The sequence below is a fragment of the Amblyomma maculatum genome, chromosome 11 (genome assembly GCF_055883805.1).
Source record: "Amblyomma maculatum isolate TAMU_Amacu chromosome 11, ASM5588380v1, whole genome shotgun sequence".
Taxonomy (NCBI): Eukaryota; Metazoa; Arthropoda; class Arachnida; order Ixodida; family Ixodidae; genus Amblyomma; species Amblyomma maculatum.
This window is the reverse complement of record NC_139354.1, coordinates 82556115-82570533: the sequence shown is the minus strand read 5'-3', so window position 1 is coordinate 82570533 and position 14419 is coordinate 82556115. Positions and strand designations below refer to the sequence as shown.

At 45.4% G+C, this 14419-nt stretch overlaps 1 protein-coding gene across 2 annotated transcripts; it reads right to left on the bottom strand.

The window, feature by feature from the left end:
• Positions 1 to 1192: 1192 nt before the first annotated feature.
• Positions 1193 to 14186, bottom strand: LOC146174273 (uncharacterized). 2 transcript variants are annotated; one of them, XM_084584040.1, is made up of 5 exons: positions 14072 to 14186; positions 8236 to 8298; positions 6566 to 6640; positions 4564 to 4617; positions 1193 to 2890 (listed from the first exon to the last, which is right to left on the bottom strand). In XM_084584040.1, the coding sequence occupies exons 1-5, from the start codon at positions 14147 to 14149 to the stop codon at positions 2807 to 2809; spliced, it is 354 nt and encodes a 117-aa protein (XP_084440166.1). In that variant the 5' UTR covers positions 14150 to 14186; the 3' UTR covers positions 1193 to 2806. The 2 variants fall into 2 exon arrangements, with proteins under 2 accessions (XP_084440166.1, XP_084440167.1); XM_084584041.1 differs by lacking the exon at positions 4564 to 4617.
• Positions 14187 to 14419: the final 233 nt, after the last annotated feature.

The window sequence follows — 14419 nt, the reverse complement described above, 5'->3', positions numbered from 1 at the left end:
ATACAGCAAAGGCTTATGAAAGTGTACAACCTAGAATTTTATTGCAAAGATTACAGACACTGCGGTTTGCGCAATATTTAATTTCGTGGGTATCAGCATTCCTACAAAGCACACAATTTTATTGCGCACCATGGTGTGCATTCTGGCAGATATCAACAAACCAGAGGTGTTCATCAAAGGGCAGTTCTCTCGCTTGTGCTCTTTAACACTCTATTGTGCTCTATTCCCACTCATCAAGAAGTTCTCGCGTGTGTGTGCATGCGGATGACATCACGTTTTTTTACGGCTGCACCTGACCCTCAAACCCTCAATGGGCGCCTCCAATCAGACCTGAGCTCCCTTCAGAATTAGTTATGTGACTTAAGTCTTACATTAAACACAAAACATTGAGCTGTCCTTTTCCAAATTAAGGATCCGGTAAATATTTTTATTACATTTCAGCAAGAAACGATTCCTCAAGTTAAGCCTTTGAAGTAGCTAGGGGTCATTTAGGATGATAATCTGACATGGAAGGATCACATTGAACATGTAGCGAAAGGGGCTCGTGCTGTGGGTATGTTGCGCAGGGTAAGCAATCCAAGGTCTGGGATGCGGCGAGACGCACTTTTAATGATTTATGTTATGTATGTCCGCCCAATTATAGAATTTGGATGTGTGTTATTTTCTGGTTCACCTGCTTACGAAATTCGTCCGCTTGTTCTTTTAGAGCGGGAAGCGCTTAGATTATGCCTTGGGCTCCCCAAATTTGTGGCTAACAATGTATTATACCTTGAAGCCTGAATACCACCGTTGTTAAGTAGATTACAATTCTTGACTGTCCAGATGTATCTCAAAATATATGAATCTCATTTCTATCGCTCCCTGCCAATGTTTTGTTGTGAGTCGGCCTCCTTGTTTGGAGTAAACTGGCCTCGGTTTCATACCCGACAGCTGATACTAGTGCAAAATCTGTTACAACCTTTGCACGTAGTCCTTTCTAACATCCTTCCAACAAAAGTCAGTGGATCTTCGGTTCAAATTGTCTATGATGACATTTTCCCCACTAACGCAAAACTCTTAACATATCGCATTTAAATGAATTGTTAGAATATCATTTGCAGAGCCTTCCCAATAGCATAATGATAGCAACTTATGCCTCTCAATGTCATGAAAAGGCAGGCATTGGAATATACTGTCCGCTTCTAGACTGGGCTTTTTCCGTTCATTTTCCGGATTGCACTCCGATTTTCCAGGCGGAGTTTCTGTCGGTGGTGCTTGCTCCGCGCAAACTAGACCCACCGCAATCAGCAGTGGCTATACTTACACTCTTATTCCTTGTGCAAATCACTTCCTTCGAATATGAATTCGCCAATATTAAACACATTTCTTCTATTGCTCCCCTCACATTTAAGCCTCACACATAAAGTCTGGTACCAGGTCACAGTACTGTGACAGACAATGGGGTTGCTGATAGACTATCTAAAGAGTCTCTCAATGGCCCAATGTTGCCTATCCTCCCGGATACAGCGTACATAACCGCAGCGTTATTTCGTAGGCGCTCCTTACTAAGCACGCAGAGTGGATCTATTTTAACATCGGATGACTACCTACATGTCAAGTATTCCTGGAGTAGGAAACCACGTCAATCAAGGCAGACTGAAGTCTCTCTAACCAGGCTACGCTGCAGTATTCCGCCACTAAATTTCCATATGCACAGGTCTGGTTTGGCGCTTACTCCCATCGGCGCATTCTGTGGAGAACCGGAAACAATATAACATTTCTAGCTGTTTTGCTGCCCGTTTCACCATGATGAGAAAACGGTATTTGGAGAAGTCATTCCAAAAGCTGGGACATAATTTAAGCCGCCAAATCTTATCATCGTTCGGTGCCACCATGCTTGGAAAACCACAGGTCTGTTTTTAATGCCATTCAAAACTTTTATATAGGATTAAAACGTCTGCCTTGCTAATATGCTTTGAATTTTTTAATCTGTAAATACAAATCTCAGTCTTCTCCTACTTCGCGCGTTATGAATGCTCCTTTTTATTTTGGTTTTTCATATTTATTTTCCTTCTCTCCCATTTCTTTCTTTTTCGATGTAATTACACGTCACAAAAACAAGTATCTCTGCACCCCGATTCTTGACCGATCCCCCTGTCTGGGTACGTGCCACCAAATTGGAAAACAACAACATCAGCCGCCGCCACTTTGCCAGGCTCCAGCTCCTGTTTCTGCAGCCTGCGCCTGAACGCCCCGGCCCTATCCTTTGATCCTGTCCTTGTGGACTGTCAACTCGGGTCGCCGAAGAAACCCGTGGCATTCAGGTGGAGGTGCGGGGTAAATGCAGCGCAGGCCCTGAACGTCCGCTGCTCTCAGTCCACTCCGAAGTCTCGGCCGCCACCCTTTTGACGAGGAGGCCGAGATGCGTGCCAGCGGGCGACTTCAAGGGCTCGCTCTCGAATCCAGCCTGTTTCCAAACCCCAGCAACAGCTGTTCGCCACGTGAACATCAAGGAGTGCCACGACCCAATGTCAGCAGATGGACTCTTTTCTCCCATCATCCATTGTCTATCTACCGTTAACTCATCGTACGATGCTTCCGAAGGTTTGGAGGACTAGCTGGAGCAGTACAAGCGTGTGGCCCACCACAGTGGCTGGACTGCCGTTCTCTGTCTACAGAATTTGTATTCTCGCCTGCACAGTACTGCTCGTCAATTGGGTACAAGATGTACGAAAGTAGTGCTGTCACGTTTGGAAATTGTCTGACGTTCATCAAATTACCACCTTTGAACGAAGGCGCCAAGTGGAGCTGCAAGAACGATAGCTCTTTATCCAGAGATAAAGTCCTTGAAGAATCCCAGAGCCGCCAGGGTATACTCCACATCTCGCGGAATCATGTGGTCAGCGCACCGCTGAAACAATATTATAAGAATGAGTTTACTAAAGCAAAAAATATCGACCGAGGCATGTAAACGAAACAAAAGCATTGTCATACTTGAGCTAATTTTACACTAAAATCTAATAAATATCGTCCGCGTTCTGCACATGTCTCTCCTGATGGCCTCAATTTTATCATCTTCAAAATAACCTTGAGGCCATTAGGAGAGACATCTGCAGAACTCGGACCCAACCAACCAACCAATCATCAAAATAACAGTCCGATGTCTATATATATCTCAAAGCTTTGTAAGGAATGTAACAGAGTATATTAAGGTTGTCAGCAGGAGTTGTCGGCAGAGGCTGTCAGCAGAGGGTGTCACACTTTTGAGAGCTCATCATATATGGGCATTGGTAAAAAGTAACTAATTTAAAGGTAGCTACGGGTATTGGTTGAGTAGTAATAAGTGACATGGTAGTTAGGCAAATAGATAGTTAGCAATTAGCTTTTTAGTTATAGTACATAACCAAATGCACTATTTGCCTAATTAACTACTTGACAGAATAACCATTTATTACTCAATTCACGAGTTGAAATTATTTACATCAAAAACTAACTCTTTGATTAGCCAATTATTTGGGGGGAAACTAAACTGAACGATGACGTCACCAAGTGGTGCAGTTTGTGATACTGCGAAATGGGCGGCAACTTCAACGCCTCAACTGTAACGTCAGAGATGGCTATGACGCCTTGACATGATGACGTCATCGGCAGGTGGCTTTAAGATTACGTCACATCCGCCCATGGCTAATAATCGGAATTGACGTCATAATGACGTCCCGTCCGGTCATGACGTTAGGACCACGTGATGACGTCAGTATACTTCTTGGATACATCCTGGGTTCTCTTAAACCTTTCTTGTTATGTTGTCCGATTAACGTATGCTCCGGTTGAGGGATTGGAGCCTCGTTTATATCTAGGCGGATGGGTCGCGGAGTTCATATTATGTAAGCATCGGGCAGGTAGCGCGCTGTAGTCCGACGAAGGATTTCAAGTGTGCTAAAACGTCTTTCTTTTCTAAACTTTCAGCATGCGCACTACGCATCAGTGAGAATTACGAAATGTTCATTGTTATTCGAGATGTCTTAGCCAATTGCAGTGTCTTCTGCTGTGTCGATGTCGTTTGTTTGAATAATTGCAGAGGTATTTTCTGTAAATGTGAAACCCTTGACATTATAGAGGTGGGATTGCCATCCTTGGTATCTTGCTTCGTCAGTGCATCTGGTTTCCAGATTTGTTATGTCCGCTTTGTTAAAGACCCGAAATCGCAATAGGGCAATATACGCCATCGCCGTAACCAATTGCCCCTCGTTAGTGTTGTTGTTGCTCTCGTGGTTAACTGCCACTCTCTCAATCCCATGTCATCGCCTTCGTCAACTTCAATCTATGCGCAACCAATTCAAAACGCACCACGATTGCATTTTTTTTCTAAGGTACGTTAAACAGCTAAAACATTTACAGTGCACTGGTCACTAAGGACTCAAATCACTAATTCCCCTGACATGGGACTCAAGCCTTACTTTTAAGCCCTAGCCACAAGCCGAAAGCGAAATTAAGCAATACATGCTTTCGCGCATATTTTGTCTAGCTTAATCAGAGCCATTTATTAACCTGAATAATAATTCAAAAGGAAATGGAGATACTAACTGATGTGGCCTCCAGTATGGTTGTAACATTTGCGCGATATTGCTTGAAAAGCTCCTGTGAGAAGAAGAAAACAATTGGCGGTCAATATTCAGTTCCAGAGTAAAGGCGGGTATGATGATGGTGCAAATGCGTTATGTCCCCCTGTACCGTCACACAACATTAGCACAGCTGAAGATCACCACTTGGTTTGACTCATGTTTCTCATATACGAGCAACCGTCAAGTTCGATGAGCTTCAGCTTTTATTTGCGTAGACAGCCTCATCTACTGTTTCTACAGTAGATATTCATGTGTTTTAATGTCCTAATATCGTGTATAAAACTAGATCAACTTAGAAAAAAGCATTTCCCACAGTTCTATGACAACTACATTCCCCTACATCCTAGCTTACTCTTAGGAGAAAATTCGCTGGTTAAAACGTCTTCTCTCATTGATTTCTTAAAAGATGCCAACATCCTAAACCTACTCTAGTGTATTAAAATAATTGCTTGCTTCCTTTCACCAAGCAGATATGTAAACCCCGAGTTTGGCGCATGATGGCCTTAGCTGCCTATGTGCCATGAAACACAACACAACACATCATATTTGCGAAGCAGCACGGAAAGAATGACAAGACTTTCTAGTTTGCCATATTTGCTTAACTCACCCTAGGCTCTAGCCGCTGGAAATAAAGAGGTTAGAGGATTGTTACCCAACTTCCCGCATTCAGGCTAACTACCGTCAGAAGTTCGTATTATTTTACACTTGTGAAAAAAACGTGTCACTTTGCTCATGGACGATGACGCTATCTCTTGGCGGCGGTGTCGTCATAACCTGCACTCATTCTAGTCGGGGTTTGAAACAGATGTTCGTAATAGTCAAAACTACAAAATTTTGTAGAGCGTTCTTTGTGAAGCCTCTGTTCTTTCTTTGGATCCCAATAAAAAGTGACAGTTCGTCTTAATCTTTGCGTGAGACACAGCTCCCAGTTCTGCTTACATTTCGAAGCTTAACTTTGAATATCCTCACTCATGTAAACGATTTAATCACTGCCGGAAAGACTGTCCTGAGCATCCCACGATATCAGTATTTGGTTTCCGTACTCCTCTTGACGTACAACGCATTCGTCGGTACGCACATGAACTTCACAAGGCGCATCGACACACACGTATTGCGAAAATTTGAAGTATTTAACCCTGCGGCCGTTCAAATAAAAAAATTCCCAGGATCTATGTCTGTTCTTCTTCTCGAATCTGTCTAATTCGAAGGATTTTCTCCGGTTCTCGCTTCCTCGCGAAGTCGCCTAAAGAGAGCAAGTGCTTTTATTATTTTCTCACAGAAAATGAAAAGGCAGAACGACCGCTCTGAAAAAACCTTCAAGAAACGCCTCTATAGTTCAATTTGTTTTTGTTTTCAATAAAGCAGAACCCTATATGTTATTGCACCGCATGTATAGACAAAATTTACCACGTCAGTGCACCAGGAATTGTTTTCTTACTTCCTATGTAACAGTAAGCATGGAGCAGTCACTCTCCTGGAGGCAACTGGAGGCAAAAAGCTTTCAAATGTCTCTATTCTGAATAAAATCTACCCAACCATATACCAAATCATATGCCCTTATGAGGAGCAAGGCGGACCAACAATATACCGCACAACGTGGAACTGTCAGAAAATTAAAGCAGTCCCACACATGCACAATCCGAAACCGCAGGAATGAGAAGCCGCGCTGTTCGGCGAATCTCGACCACCTAGTTCAAAACTTGGCCAAACGGGTTTACGCTACAGCCGTGGCCTCTGAACTAAGGGGGCCGCACACTGCCCTAAAATTACGTTGAATTCTCTTCTTCGGAGCAAATAAAGCTCTCTCTTAGTCTCTCTCTCTCTCTTTTTCTGTTGTTTTGACATCTTCGGGGGAGGCACAAATAGGGCAAGACCTCCTACGTTGCCTGTACGGGCTCTCTTCACAGCTTTGTCTTTTTCCTTCACTAATGATATACCACCGTGTAATTCCTGCCCCATCTTACCGGATTGAGCGCTTCGCTTGCATACAGTAGACGTCTGATGCAGTGCATATAGGCCTCCCGAAACTCCGAGACGCTCTGAAATCCAAAACCAACAAAAAAACGCTTACTTTTCCTGGTATAAATTATACATGTAAGACGTTTAACACCGAACCAAACCGGAAGGTGACAAATTCCCCAGGGTAGTGTTTGTTGTCAGAGGCTCCGCCTTGAGAGCATTTCAACTACAGCCACATCGGCAGCTCTTTTGATACCCATCGTATGGCAGACCACTTGGTTGGACTCTCCGCATTACACATCGAATTGGTGTCTACATTCTCTGTCCCTTTGTTTCGTTTATAATTTTTCTACATATAATGAGTTATGTGGAAGGCCAGGTCGAGACGGCAAGGGTTTATTCCGATGGACAACCGAGGCTCGTGCCACCGGCGGCGCCGCGGGATGGTGACTATGGTATGTGCACGCTGAAAGAAGATCCTTGGGAGGCTCACAATAGTAATAGTTGCAAAGAACAGCTAAATCGCGTATTGCTCAGAAAGAACCACGGCAAAGTGCACAGAGTCCCTGCGGTAGTCTGTATTTGTGGAACTAGGGCTGCTGCCCGCACACTTCTGTGTCGTACTAATACCACGTCTAATTTGCTAAGCATTTCTCTTTCAAAAACAATCAGGTCATTGTTCAGAAAAATAGTAAAGTAGTACGCTGTCAATACTCGAGGATCATAATACCACTAAAAAGCACTCATCATGCAAGAGATGACAAATTAATTAAAAATTTTGATATTGCACAATCTCTGCCTAAATGTGCGGATAATCAATTTAATCTAACAAAATCACTGAAGTGTACCGTTGTCATTTCTGTGTGCGAAAAACATTCCCACCTATTTCTTCCTTAATGGTCGTCCGAACACCATGCGGGAGCTACTCTGAGCCGCATCCGGCATGGCACGCGGTGCCATAGAAAACCTTGTGGCACTGAGTAAGCAGCAAGTACGCCTAAGGCGAAGCTTTGGCGGTGCCGTAGCAAGCTGGCTGGAGGTCAATGGGTGTGGAAGGTTTCTGTCCCTTTGCCTACGCAGCCTGGTTGACGACGAAGGTTGTGGTAGATGTAAGGCCGAAGTCGAAGTAAATTCTCATCTCACTCTCAGTAGTTTACTGGCACCAGACGCGCTACAAATAGCGGCGATCAAAGCGTGTGTCGAGCCGACAAACGATACTGAACTAGAAACAAATAAAATATTATCATTGCGGCGCCGTTGTAGTTTTATTTCGCATTGGTGATTACAGCGCATGGCGTGTGACTGTGAATTGAAAATTCATGTTGATCCGACATATCGCGCAGACACTAGCTCTTGCCAAGAAAAAAAAGAGACATGCGCGAGCATAAATATTTCCCTTGGCACTGTGCCCATAGCAAAACTCTACACACTACGCCTAAATGTTTCTTCCAATCGATACGAATTAGTTTTTGTTCGAATAATATTTTCTATCCAGCTGTGGTGATACTGAATCAGGTTAAGTTTACTCTTTATGAAACGTTCATGCATTTTTTTTTTCGCGAACAGTTTGATCATGGAGTATATCTACCTTGACTTTTGTACAGGAATTTTCTGAGGTTTCTGGGGAGCGGCATTTTACGCAGTACAAGCCCTAAATAATTCCATTCGTACTTACCACGTTGGAATAGCTCCCGTAGGCAAAACAGGTACGGAACATCAGGCACAGGCGCTTTATTTCCTGCAGAAGCAACAGCAGGCCGGGTATTATTATGAGAGCGAACTATGACTCAATGTGCCAGGCCAGAAATTGTGAGATGAAAATGCCAAATTCTAGGGGGCACTTTGGACCGCTAAAGTGCGATGAGGGGAAAGCCTCTATCGCGAGGTGGTCCGAAGCCCTCCAGTGAAGCACCTCTTTCTCTGTTTTCGCTCCCACCTTCCTCCTTTACCTTACGAATCGGTTAAGGTGTCCCGGAAAATTGTGACAGATACTGTGCCTTTTTATGCGAAGCATATTGCTAGAGGTAAACCACAGCCTTTCGTGACGGTTACACGCCGTGCAAAGAATGTGGAATGCTACGTCACACCAGGTGATACGCTGACGTCACGACAGAGGAGAGACGGGGGTCAAGCTCGCGCCGTCGGCAGCGGTTGCACGCCGTGCGGACCACGTGGTATGGTGACGTCACACCACGTGATACGCTGACGTCACGACAGAGGAGAGACGGGGGTCAAGCTCGCGCCGTAGGCTGCGGTTGCACGCCGTGCGGACCACGTGGTATGGTGACGTCACACCACGTGATACGCTGACGTCACGACAGAGGAGAGACGGGAGACCGGCTCGCGCTGTCGGCTGCGGTTGCACGCCGTGCGGACCATGTGGTATGGTGAAGTCACACCACGTGCACGTACGCGCTCGTACGCACTACCTATCGTTTCTTTGTCTAGGTAACAAAGCAAATTGCGCAATTCGGTTTTGTACAGTTTCCGTAGGGACCGCTTTATCGGCTTTGGCGGTGTAATTGAAGGACCACCATGGCGGTGATATGGCTCGAAGGGTATACATGAGGTGACCTCACAGCCATGCTTGGTGAAGACGTAACGACCGTTGGTGCACGTCAAGCCGGCTGGACACGGGTAGTTTACGGGCAGGCTTTCCCGTACGACCGTTTTGTTGCCGAAGAAATCAAAATCGTTGATTCCTTTAGCATGTCGGTGTTCTAAGAGCTTTTGCTTTGCGTACATATTCAAGTAGTGGCAATCGAATATCGTTGGCCTGGGGGACGACATGTTCGTTGTGCGTGTCGGTAACACAGTTAGATTAGAGATGAACGAGTCATGCTATTACCTAGTTTTATGCGATGGGAAAACATTGTGCATTCCAAGTTCAAACCGTGTAAAAGCACGTGTAACCAAGGAAATAAAAGTTTAGCCAAGTGTAACCATGAAAAGCCGAGTTTAGCAATCAATATGCTTCGCATCTGACCAGGCTTAACCAAGCTAAGCCTCAGCCATTTTCTTTCCTGCAAACCAATTTGAAACGCCGCTGATGCCTGCCCTACTGCCCCTGCTTCTGTGGGCTGTGTGGTGCGGCGTTCGAGGAAGCGCCAAATGAAACGCGCCGCACGGACGCCTGCATCGGACTCTCGGCGGGGTCAGCTTCGTATGTGCGGGAATCGCCTGTTGACATCATGAGCAGCCATGACGTCATGACCGGATGTGACATCAGGACGTCAGCTTCGGGAATTAGACGTGGCCGTGCGTGTGAGAGCACGATGACGTCACATCCGGTCATGACATCACCAGATGATGACGTCATAAAAAGTAATGTCTGCCATTATCGTCATCACTATCACTAACTACCACTAACTATCATTTTCTATCACTAACTAGCGGCGGTAGTCTCCATGGCAACCACGCTGGCATGACTCTAGACAAGGAGAGCTAAGATACGTTTCTCACGTGCCCGGCGTAGCTGTCAGGATGATTTGCAGCTATAATTGGTTTGGTTTGTGCGGTTTTAGGTCCCAAAGCGACTCAGGTTATGAGAGACGCCGTAGTGGAGGACTCCGGAAATTTCGACCACCTGGGGTTATTTAAAGTGCCCTGACATCACACAGCACACGGGCGCCTTGCTTTTCGCCTCCATCGAAAAGCGGCCGCCGAGGCCGGGATTTGATCCTGCGCCCTTGGGCACAGTAGGCGACCGCCGTAACCACTGCAGCACCCCGGCGGGGCATTGACAGCTGTAATGGGACAGGATACCTGATGCGGCCGTGAGTATGTGAAAAGCTTTCGCCTTAGGATAGGATAGGATAAACTTATTGCTCTACTTTGTAGATATTGCCGACAGAGTTCCTCCATCTTCTTTGCATCGATGGCGTGGCAGCGTGGCAGCGTGTCTCCGTCTCACAGGGTTGGAGACCTAATTCGGGGCACCACTGAATTTTGCTGCTGTCTGGGCATTGGTGAACAATCTACAGTGTACTAGAATAACCAGTCCTCTTCGGAGGATTGGGTTGCCTCTGGGGAGCATACTCTCCCACTGTTTCGCACTCGGAATTTCTAGTTTGTTGAAAGCTTTGTTTCTCTCGCATTCCCAAGTGATGTGATATAAAGCACTTGGCACTGCTTAAAACCAACCGTAGCACGTGTGGTAGTTTGCCAATGGAAGCTGACAGCGATCATTCTGCGTTCTTGAACTGTTCCGCAGGACGCGGGATCGAATCCCGGCCTCGGCGGCCGCTTTTCAGTGGAGGCGAAATAAACCTATATATTCGGCGTTCAAATAACGCCTAAAATACCTAATTTATTTTGTACTCATTTATTTGACCATCATTCAAGAACGCAGAATAATCGTTGTCAGCTTTCATTGCCAAACTACCGCAAGTGCTACTGCCGGTTAGCAATGCCAAAGTATTTTATATCACCTCACTTGGGAATGCGATAAATACAAAGCTTTCCACAAACTAGACAATCCGAGCGCGGAACAGCGAGAGAGTATGCTCTCCGGCGGCAACCCAATCCTCCAAAGAGTACTGGTCATCCATGCCCAGCGAACAGCAAAACTCAGTGGTGCCCTGAATTGGGTCGCCAACCCTGTGAGATGGAGCCACGCCGCCATGCCATCGATGCAAAGAAGATGGAGGTATTTTAGGCGTTATTTGAACGCTGAATATAAAAAAACTTCGCTCCACCGCAGTAACACACAAAGTGTAGCGACCTACATGCGCGCGCCGCTCCTGACCGCAGCTGAAAAGGCGGCGAAACTGATTGATTTATAGGAAGGGAAAGCGCGGTAACTGTCTCACTTGTTTTCTGTGGACACCTCAACCACCCCGTAAGGGAAGGAAGGTGGGAGTGAACGTGGAAAGAGAGAAAGAGGAGCCGTATTGGAGGGCTACTGAGTAATTTCGGGATATCTAACGTGCGCTGACATCGCACAGCACGCCGATGGTTTCCCTATCCCCGTGAGAGAGGGGAGGGGGGCGGGCGGACGAGGAAACAGAGGGTAGGGTGCACCACGCATCGAGGTACCCTACCGTACCGAGGTCCCCTAAAAGAGGGCGCAGCGCAGAGGCACCTAGCGGCCAAAGATGTCTAGGTTTGGGATTAACGGCACCGGTCACTCATTCCTAGCTAGCATCCCAACAAGAGCAATGAATTTTTGCTCCCCGTGGACCCTAAAACTGGGTTTCTCGCTCCGGTTTACAACACTGTGTCGAGAACGAAAAATACAGACGCACCACTTCGAGGACGTCAAAGGAATTCTAGAGCATGGTTATCATGCTAACTCGCAACTGGTGTAGTAAATAAAGATTCTATTTGTTAGTCCTCATGTCCTCATTGCACTGAAGTTTATGGGACTGGAAAGCACAAAAGGAAGACGAAAATAACCGTCTTTAAGGGCACACAACTATACACATATATTGCGTCTGCCCATTCACCCGCCTTGCACTGTCACACGACGCCATGGCAAAAGACGTATTTCTTTAAGCTAGACAATTCGCAGAAGTCGGCCTGCTCGAAGTTTATCTGAACATGTAATTTGGAAAAACGTCTTCTCAAATTATTGTCATAATCAGAAACAAAATAGGTTGCGCGAAAAAATGACGCTCGTGAAAGTACTGCATAGCCTAAATCGAATATTATTGCTTTTAATGCCCTGATTGTGTCTCTTTTCTTTACATGAAACGGAATAACGCATAAATTATCGCTTAATAATAATTTAAGGAGAGCAACCGAAGTGCATAAAAAACATGAACTGACGTTAACTACACAGGACCAACCAGCCCAAAATCGCATTGCGTTCTGCCTCTTCGTGTAGTTTCTATTTTACCTTGGTATCTTGCTTCCCAGCCCGGACTAGAGAACTACTGGACTCACTGCTTCCCCGACTTCATCACACACGGAAGAGTTCACAGGTCCAAGTATTATTACAAATGTGAAGTTAAAAGCACCAGTCAAGTTAGGTTCAATGAAGGAGGATAAATAAAGATACGGCTAAGGTTAATTATATCCCAATAATCTACAAGAGGTGTCAGCCTCAACATGCACATTTAATGGGAACTCAGCTGGCGCTCTGCAGCCCACGGCCACGTTTTCCTCCCCTAGTGTCCGCTCTATTTTCGTAACGTGAAGCTGATCAATATGTATGCAATATAGGCCGGTCTTTGTTAAATCTTTTCATAACGATATATATATATATATATATATATATATATATATATATATATATATATATATATATATATATATATATATATATATATATATATATATATATATATATATATATATATATTCTATTGTCTCCATTTGTGTGTGTGTGTGTGTGTGTGTGTGTGTGTGTGTGTGTGTGTGTGTGTGTGTGTGTGTGTGTGTGTGTGTGTGTGTGTGTGTGTGTGTGTGTGTGTGTGTGTGTGTGTGTGTGTGTGTGTGTGTGTGTGTGTGTGTGTGTGTGTGTGTGTGTGTGTGTGTGTGTGTGTGTGTGTGTGTGTGTGTGTGTGTGTGTGTGTGTGTGTGTGTGTGTGTGTGTGTGCGTGCGTGTGTGTGTGCGTGCGTGCGCGTGCGTGTGTGTGTGTGTGTGTGTGTGTGTGCGTGCGTGCGTGCGTGATAGCTCCCCGTTCAAATCACCTTCCGACGTCCTGAGTTTGTGCAAATGCATCTTCCACCAAACCAAGCCTTTTATCTTCACTCTCCAAATGTCCATCTGATCTCATTCCATCTCATTTAACCTCCTGGAGGCCTTTACCAGCACATGAGCCCGTAACAAGGACTGCGCATCTACATTTGCTTCATTGCCATCTGCAGGAAGCAAGCTAGACACTCGACACTGCACGTGTGTGCCTAAACTAAAATTAATTTCGTGTTGCGTTTTAAGCCAACTGATGAGCTGAGGAACTTTATGCATAAAAAAGCCTGCGCTGCACTGGAGCAAAAAAAGCGGCAGGAAATCAAATGCAAAAAGAAGTATGAAGGGGCGTACGCTCATACAAAGTACGAAAACGCCAGCTGATGGTCGCTACGTTCAATACGCTGTTGCGTCCGATGTGGCCACACATCGTAGCAAAGTGGGGCAGGCAGAGGGGGACCTGATTACGGTGCTTCATTTACCCTGCGACTCGGCTTCAGTGCGCGGTCAGATAGGACGCAAAGGTGCTTTAGCTTGAGCCACCATCTGTCCAACAGTGTGTTAACAATAAAGTGGACGACTATATACAACCAACGCTTCTAATGCAGATTTGACGCATTATATTGTATGGCTCCCTATGCATCTCATATATAATATCCACAGTAACGCTTTTAATGTCAAGCCGACAGACCACTCATGACCCATTGCCATGTAGATTCAATTGAACACTAGGATGCCCCATTTCTTTTTATATATGAAAAGCTAAAAACACGACACTAAGAATTTTAAGTTATGCTTATACTACAGAACCAACCATTCTTGCGAAACTGATCACCTTAATAACTATAACTGTTCTCTCATGGAAAACCACACTTACCTTCAGTATGCTGGGGCTCACATTCAGCCGGATAATGTGATCCTTGCACGAGTACATAAGCTCCGTAGCCAGCCGCATCGCCTTCGCCTGGTCCAACGGATCTGAAAGGTGTTGGTCATTGAAACACTTTTCCGTATGAAGCAGTGTGAAGTGGTACGGGTCAGTACATTGCACGTGACATGAAGCAGCACCGTTAAAACCTAAAGAAAGATTTCAGGTAAAATAAGCTCCTCCAACATAAGTTCTTCATAAAATAATTTTTTCAGGTATCCTCTTAAAAGAGATAGATAATCGCTTGAATGTAGCGTTTAGGGCACCTCCAGATCGCTTAAAGCGTCTCGTTTCCAA

Bases quoted from the DNA above. Each gene is read 5' to 3' on its own strand.
- LOC146174273 (XM_084584040.1), bottom strand. From the start codon at position 14,149: ATGCGGCTGGCTACGGAGCTTATGTACTCGTGCAAGGATCACATTATC. The intron at 8,299-14,071 runs GTAAGTGTGGTT...TTGCTTCTGCAG, and splicing joins TGAGCCCCAGCATACTGAAG to GAAATAAAGCGCCTGTGCCT. The intron at 2,891-4,563 runs GTTAGTATCTCC...ATATTGTTTCAG, and splicing joins CCATACTGGAGGCCACATCA to CGGTGCGCTGACCACATGAT.